The 8274-nt window shown below is 37.4% G+C and overlaps 2 protein-coding genes across 2 annotated transcripts in view; one reads left to right on the forward strand and one right to left on the reverse strand.

The window, feature by feature from the left end:
- Window positions 1-3231, forward strand: part of LOC140038482 (uncharacterized) — a 49028-nt gene extending 45797 nt beyond the window's left edge. The window contains exon 3 of the mRNA XM_072083852.1: window positions 2748-3231. Within this exon, the coding sequence (XP_071939953.1) occupies window positions 2748-3231 (484 nt within the window). The remainder of the gene's footprint in view (window positions 1-2747) is intronic.
- A 502-nt stretch (window positions 3232-3733) lies between these two features.
- On the reverse strand, window positions 3734-6220 carry LOC113737568 (uncharacterized). Its single transcript, XM_072083394.1, has 3 exons — window positions 4661-6220; window positions 4089-4566; window positions 3734-3995 (listed from the first exon to the last, which is right to left on the reverse strand). Exons 1-2 carry the CDS (start codon window positions 6174-6176, stop codon window positions 4304-4306), a joined length of 1779 nt encoding a protein of 592 aa, XP_071939495.1. The 5' UTR covers window positions 6177-6220; the 3' UTR covers window positions 3734-3995; window positions 4089-4303.
- Between the last annotated feature and the right edge of the window lie 2054 nt (window positions 6221-8274).

The raw sequence follows: 8274 nt of genomic DNA on the forward strand, positions 1-8274 counted from the left end.
GAGCAAGCATGAATTTTCTAGAGTTTGATACGTAACATGAATCCTATCGAAATGAGTTTCATTTACTTTATCTTCTTAAAGCGAAACTCTTAAGTTTCGAACCCTAGTTGATTTTAAGCTCGTAAATGATATTTTATCGCAGATTTGGACTCCAACCAAGGAGTTACACCTGAACGTAATTTTGACAAGTACTAAATCTTTGGTGAGTGCTTCCAAGTATATGATTGAACATGATACTTGATTTAAATACTTGATATTTGATTGATTTGGTAGGGCAAGCGTGTACTTTATCGCACTTGCCCTAATGTGATATGTACTTGTTTATTGTTGCAATTGACTTGATATACTTGTGCTTGACTTGTAAGTACTAAGCGGCAGCATGTACCACACTCAATCCAAGTGGGAGGTGCCTCTCATTCTGGTCTCTGTACTTTTATCTTGATTTAGTCGATTGGAGATGTTATCTCATTGATTTCTTGGGGACCCAAACCCTACTGGCTAGTTAATCGAGTCGAGTCGGCAAGGGCTTGGTCGATTAGATAATGAACCATGGGTATCTAGTGTTGTCGAGTAGAGTGTTATCTCCTCGACTAATCGGTATGCTCGAGTATTACCACCAGTGTTTATTGAGGATTTTGGGCCTAGTAGGGGGTTTGGATGGTGGACGGAGATTGTAGCTAAGTGGTGCTCTACTGGACTGGTTACTTTACTTGAAAGTTGACGGAGTGTCAACTACTACTGATCAAGCTCTAGTGAAGCAATGGGAACTTGGTTCTTGAGAGCCATCTGTATCCTTATACCCTGACATGATTATTACTTATCGGGTTATTGTTTCTTTTGAAAAACTTTACACTCGCTCATTTTGAAATTGGACACTTAAAGTGTTATTGCTCACTTTTATGAACTTGTTATGCTCGCTATTTTGCTACGTTGATACTTGTACTTTTAAATAATGGTCAACTTGCTATTTGGAACCTCACTGGATTTTTAGCTCATTCCACGCCATTTGTTTTCCTTACAGGGGATACGAGTAAGGCGTGAGATTGGTATAGGCTAGCATAATCTAGTTTTTAAAAATTTTGTGATTGTACTCGCACTAGTCGCTCAATTAGGGTTGAATGTATTGAGAACATAAATCTTTTGATATATTTGGGATTGTATGGATGTTTGAGATAGAAATAAATGTATTTATACGTTCCAAACTTGGGAACTGTTATTTCTTTCATTCTTGAGGTTGCACCCTATTTTCTTGACGTGAGTGAGTGAGTTCTGACGAGAGTTGGGCAGACGGTCCGCTAAACCCTAAGGTATGCCCTAGGGAGAGGTGGGGTTGTCACAAAACTTATCGTAGATGTTATGACCCATGCATATTACATGTGAATGGAGAGCATAATTGGGTAGACGTAAATGACAAACGACCACTCTCACCAGCATATTGAAGAGCATAAAAAAGACCCAAGAAATATAGAAGGATATTTACTAATATGCTATAGCAAGCAAAAGAGGAAATAAAAAGGGCGAGAAGATTTGGGCAAATTTGTAAGTGCACATACACTGGTGAGAGAGGTTATAACACAAGGCATACAAGCTTTTTACAGGAAAACAGTGGTGCACCATGTCACAAGAATGAAACTAGTCAAGATATCAAGCAAGTCAGGAATCATCTTTCACAATACAAGATGGACTAATTGTGTGGACCCAAAAATTATTTTTATATTTTATTTTGTTTCTTTGAATATATTTTCTTTACTTTAATTTATTACCTTAATTTTCTAGATATTTTTATAAGTGAGTCAATATTTTTTTATCATTTTTCTTATATAAGTTAGTGTATGTTAAATTCGCAGTGCATTATGGAAGTGGGACCCACTAGAAAGGTGTGTATTCAATTTAGTTGACAAACGGATATTTTTACAAGATAGTTTATGTGATTAGAACTGTTAAGAGTGAATTAGAAGAAAACAATATAAATTAGTCATTAGAGACAAACGAAAGACGAAGAGATAAGTTTTAAACCTTAAGCTGACACTTGTCGACCATCCAACCATCCTTTGATCAAGACTAGTCTTGGTCTTTATCTTGAAAAATTGGACAAATTCCTTCACTTTCTTCCTCCTTCTTGGCCTAAATTCTTAGCAAGAAAAGAGAGAAAAGAAACTCCAAATTTCACTTTGATTTCTTGCTTGAATCCTTGAGAAGTTCATCCTACAATCCAAATCCAATCTATAAAAAGTTGTATTGAGATAGAAAGAATGGCTGTTGTTGAGAGATTTAGAAGCTCTTAGTTGCATTTCTTCATTTCTTCATAGGGTTTAAAGGTATTTATTTCTAGAACCAACTTTCTTTTTTATCTTGCACTTGAGTAGATTTAAGACTTAATTATGGTAGATTCTATAAAAAATTTCAGCAGCAAAATAGTGAAGAAAAACAAGATAGTTTGTAATGATCCCACATCGGCTAAGGGAGGAAGTCCTGAACCGCTTTAATAACCTGTAGTGGTGTTCCCCATCTGGTCGAGACTTTTGGTGAGACATTAGCCTATTGTGTTGTCCAGCACCGCCAGGAACAAAATCCACGGCCCCACGGGACAGCTAACTGTGGGACAATATCGGTTAGGGGTGTTAGAGTTGGTACAAATGACTTGGACGAACTAGAAATTTGATTCTCAGGAACTTCGGGTAATGTGTTAGAGTGTCCATAAGTATGATTAACCCTGTCTAAATTATAAACTGTAGTTATTCTTGTAGGTTATGGACGGAGCTAGTGGGGAGGGCGGAGGTGAGCCATCTCAAAGGCGTTTCCGAGTTATCGACTACGAGGAGAGGCCGGGAGGACCGATTCGGCATTGGAGTACTGCTAGTCGGACTCGATGCTGTAGTGTTGCCAGAACTATTATATATCGATCGTGTGGTCGTAGCGGTGCTAAACAAGAGAAGGAGGCTTAGGCATGCCACTGTTAGGGATCACACTGAGATGGTAAGGTTGAGGGACATCATGAGAATGCAAGCGGATAGGATTCGGGAGCTCCAGGAGAACATAGCGACGGAGCAAGAGAGGATGAATACTCTTAGAGAGCAGTTGCAAGTAGTTAATGACCGTCTCACTAGAGTGGTCCAGGAGGTCAGGGACCGGTCTGAAGGCATTATTAACGAGTGTGAAGCGCTAATTCAAGGAGTGATTGGCGTTAATGCACAAGTAGAGGTTCAGTGTGACAGCCCCACCTCCCCCTAAGGCGAACCAAAGGGTTAAGCGAACCGCCTGCCCGACTCTCGCCAGAACTACAGAGTCGAACCTCACAAACCCTATAGTACGCGCGAGAACCCAACGAAAACGAACAACTGGAGGCCACCAAAAGTTAAAACAAAGCTTTCCAAACCATACGGAAGTACGGGACGTCGATTAAACACTTATACATATATTTACATCGGAGTCTTGAACAAATGAACCAAAATACAAGACAAAGTATTCACGCTACACAAAATACAATTAGGGTTTCAGTTACAGACTATGTTTTCAAACTCGGACCGGGACTCGACTCGGTAGAGGTCGGGGGTCAGGGGTCAATGGGTTCGACCGGGGTCGATAGGGGGTCGACTCGGATGACGTCATATATACATCATATATATATATATATTATATACACACACACATACCTGCAAATCAAATTTACAAAATATAACCAAAGAACCCAATCATCTAAATTTATATCTAATTCATCAAACAATTCACCAAATTCATCCAAACTCACAAATTTATAAAATAGAAATCCCATATATGTTCAATCATTAACAAATAGCAATCCAAATAAGGTAACAAGTTCATGTTCAAATGCTTGATAATATCAATCTAAATAAAACACCATGTTCCAAAGAACTATCTAAGCCATTCTTCATCTTCACCTTCATCATCCTTATCTCCAATTTCATAACTTTCGAAGTCAATATCATCAACATCATCCTCATCATCAAGTTGCACAATATTTGTGTCTTTCTTATCTACAAATCATTTAAATACTCATAAATAAAAATATTCAAAAATAGACACAAATTAAAAAGAAACTTAAATAAAGTTAGCAAATATAAACTTACGTGATTGAGAGGCTTCATTCTCGCTAGTTTTGGGAAATTCTTCTTCAATCATTTCTTCTAACTCATCATAATCAAGCTCTCCTTCTTGTTCCTCATCAATTACCCAAAATTCAACTTTATCAATAGTTTCATAATCCACCGGATCATAAGACCTCTTTTTATATGAAAACCTACAATGAAAAAAAGAGCAAAAAAAATAAAAGAAGTAAGTAATTTTAAAAAAGTAATAAATTTACAAAAAGAAAGTAAGCATGTATAATAGTAATTCCATACCTATTCTTCAAACGTAAATTATAATGAATATAAACAAGATCATTCAACCTTTGATGCTCAAGTCTATTTCTCTTTTTGGTATGGATGCGTTCAAATACACTCCAATTGCGTTCACATCCCGAAGAAGAAGATGTTTGGCTCAAGAGTTTAATTGCCAACTTTTGTAAATGTGGAGCATCATTACCAAACAATTTCCACCACTCATCTATATTAGTAAGACATAATTAGTAATCTTTTTTTAAAAAAAACCAACAAAAGTAATTCTTAACATAATCAATGTGAAATTAGAGTAGGCATACCTGGACGGGCAGTTTTGTGAGTATTTTGAGCAAATTCAAATCCAAAACTTTGATCCTTTGACCTAAACATTGATATTTCATCCATCATATATTGAAGTTCATCTATTTTTAGCTTTTGCATGACTTCTAAAACACTTTTCATAATCTCAGGCATGTGACAAGGGCTATCCTTATCATATTGAAAGGCCGGATTCAACCAAAAGGCAGCTGCATGAAGATCTTTTTTCAACATATTATCCCACCTCCTATCAATTATATCAATGTATGGACCATAGAACTTTTTCTTGTTCTTAAACAGCTCTTTAATGCCATTAACAACTCTCCACATGCCTTCATATACATAACCCAATGATGGTTTTTCATCAGAATCACAAATGCGCAACAAGCGCATAATTGGACCCATAATTCTCACAATAATCAAACAATTATTCCAAAACTTCCCATCAACAACAATTTGTTTGACTTCTTTACCTTTTTCATTTTTCAACTCTCTCTTGTATGCACTTGAAGTCACTAAAGCCTCCAAATGTTGTTTCAAATCATGAAGATTCTTCAAAGCAATAAAATTAGTACCAAATCGTGTTTCCGCAGGACGAAGAATCTCTCTCCAACCAGGCCTTTTTCTTAACCAACTAAGAATCCACTTTCGATTATGAACATACACAGTGACTCTTGAAGCAAGAGTAATTACATCTTTCACATGAGTCATTTCTCCAATATCTTTCATAATTAAATTCAAACAATGTGTTGCACAAGGAGACCAACTAATTGTAGGATATTTTTCAGAAAGTAATCGACCGGCAGCTTTATAATTACTTGCATTATCTGTGACCATGTGAACAACATTACTAGATCCAACAATCTCAACAATTTCTGAAAACAGATTACACAAATATTCAGCATTAGACTCAAAATCTGAAGCATCAACAGATTTGATAAATGAGATCCCACTAGGACAATAGACCAAAAAATTGATCAAACTTCTTTGCCTATTATCCTTCCAGCCATCACCCATAATTGTGCAACCAGTTTCAGCCCATTTACTACGTAGATTGTCAACAATTAATTCAACTTGCTTCTTTGCATCTTTCAACAAAGTTACCCTTAAAGCATGATAACTAGGTCCTTGATAACCATGACCCATACTTGTTATTTTTCCAATTGCTTGTTGGTAATAGGGAGAATTACAAGCATTCATTGGAATACATGCATCATAAAACCACAAAGCTATAGCCATGTCAGTACCATGCCATCTCTCTTTACTTTGCATACAAGACTTGATACTCGGTTGAGAGCGATCAAGAGATTTACCTGTCATATAAGATTCAATGCCATGTGCCTTTCTTTTTCCCTTATTCCCACTCATGTTAGTTTGAGTCTTTGTTTTTGGATGAGGAATTTCTTCAATATCATCATCTTCAAATCCCGCTACACTTCGGCCCACTGGATTTCCAATTTCAAATATCCCTTTTTTCTCTTTTGCTTTTTTAACATTTTCATTCAATGAATCTTCCATTATCTGCTGAACATCATTTGGCACATTTTTGCATGGAGCCACATTACCCTCACTTTTTCAAGATGATGCTTCACTCGATTAATACCTCCCCCTCTAAAAATACTACTGCACCATTGACATATCAAAATTCTTCTGCCTTGTGAATCTTGTCCTTCTATAGCATATCTCCAAGCTATATCAGTTTTTTGCCTAACATTTTCAGAACTTGACTTTGATGCCGATCCTTCATTTGTTGGTGTGGACTGTGAATCGGTACCTTCCATTGTCCTACATTAGAAAGAACATTGAAAATATTAAAAAATTTAAAAAATCTCCTATAAATGAAAATCTACAGCAATTATGCATAGCCATATATGCACAGACATTAGCCTGTCTTGTTTACAAAACCAGTGGAATTGCGCCTGTCTTGTTTACAAAACCAGTGGAGTCTTGTTACTAAACCAGTGGAATTGCGCCTGCCTTGATTCCAAAAATTACAGTGCCCAAGAAACAACCATTACAGTTTGGCAACAATTACAGTGCCCAAGAAACAAAATTTGGCCTGTCTTGTTTCGTGAGCCTGTCTTGTTTCTTGAGCAACAACCATTACAGTGCCCAAGAAACAAAATTTGGCAAATAGTGAATTTCCTTCAAGTTTGGCAATTAGGGCTGCTGCCTGTTTAATATCTAGAGCCATAAGAAAATGCCAGAGTTATAAACCTTATTCCTATAAGCTAAGACAGGGTTCAGATTCATAAGCCAGTAATGTAAAATCTCCAATTTAACGAAACATAATCAGTCAACATTTTATCGTTTTATAATGGATAAAACCATTAAAGCTCATGGTTAACAAAAATAGAAGGTCTAGCTATTAAAATGTGCATATGATTGGCGGTGCTAAATTATAGGACCTGGAGGTTTATCATACTTGTCTGTCCTCTCAAAATCATCTTCCATTCAAAGTAATCCTCATCCATTTCATCCCTTCCATGTAATCCTCATCCATTTCATCCATGTAAAAATGGTAGAAAGTTTTTAACATACGCCATAATAGTAAAGTTTTTGAAAAATCACAGGCATCATATTCGGGCAACAATAAATTTGCAAACTGATACATTTGTCTTTCATCTAGGTGATTCAGTTAGCTGGAAAGGGAGAAACGTGCATAAAAGAAAGGGAGAGAACTGAGAACAGAGCACAACAGTTGTGGCCTTCGTATTAGTTTCACACCCGCAATATCCAATCCCGAAGGCCCAGCATAATGAATCAAAAAATTCCAGCCACATATCAACTTTAGCATAACAAATCAACAATAATAGCCTTCAGATTGTAAAAATTACCAGATTTAGGCTTTTGCTTCAGTTCACCCGCTTGCTAACTACTTGCTTCTCTTGAAATCTGAACGAACTGGTGGTGTTGCGGCGGTGGAGGCCAGAGATTGAAGGCTGTGGATCTCAAGAGCGATGGAGGCCAGAGATCGGCGATGGATCTCAAGAGCGGCGGTGGTGGCTGAACGGCTGTGGTTATCGGCGAGGTTATCGCCTATCGGCTGAAGAAGAAACACTCAAACAGAAGCTCACGAAAGCTTTTGTCAATTTTGCTCTATTTTTTCAGTCAATTTTTAGCGTTTTTAGTTGGTCAATTTGTCAAAGTCTGACCCAAAAAAAGGCAGAAAATGGAAAAAAAATAAAAGACCGGAGTTAATCAAAAATTCCGGTTCACCGGTCCAATCCGAGTTATGACCGAGTTTGACCGGTTTTTTAACAGCCGAGTTTTTTAGCTAGCTCGGACCGGATGCCTGGCCGGTTCCCGGTCCGACCGGCCGGTCCAGTCCAAGCCTGAAAACACAGGTTACAGAGGAGCATAAACAAGAGAAGTCCTACAACTAGCTCAGCTCTTTTCTTCGAAAAATCTTGGTTTCAAAACATGGAACCCTGTAAGGAAAACAAAATAACGGGAAGGGGGTAAGCTTATGCCCAATGAGCTACCAGACATATAGCAGTAAAATCATAACATCTCACGTTTAACAAATCAGGTACACATGCCAGATATAAAGTAAAATAGTAGACACAATGATTCCAATAGGAAGGATACAGGCGGCTCTCAGGAGCCAGATTCC

The sequence above is a fragment of the Coffea arabica genome, chromosome 3e (assembly GCF_036785885.1).
Source record: "Coffea arabica cultivar ET-39 chromosome 3e, Coffea Arabica ET-39 HiFi, whole genome shotgun sequence".
Taxonomy (NCBI): Eukaryota; Viridiplantae; Streptophyta; class Magnoliopsida; order Gentianales; family Rubiaceae; genus Coffea; species Coffea arabica.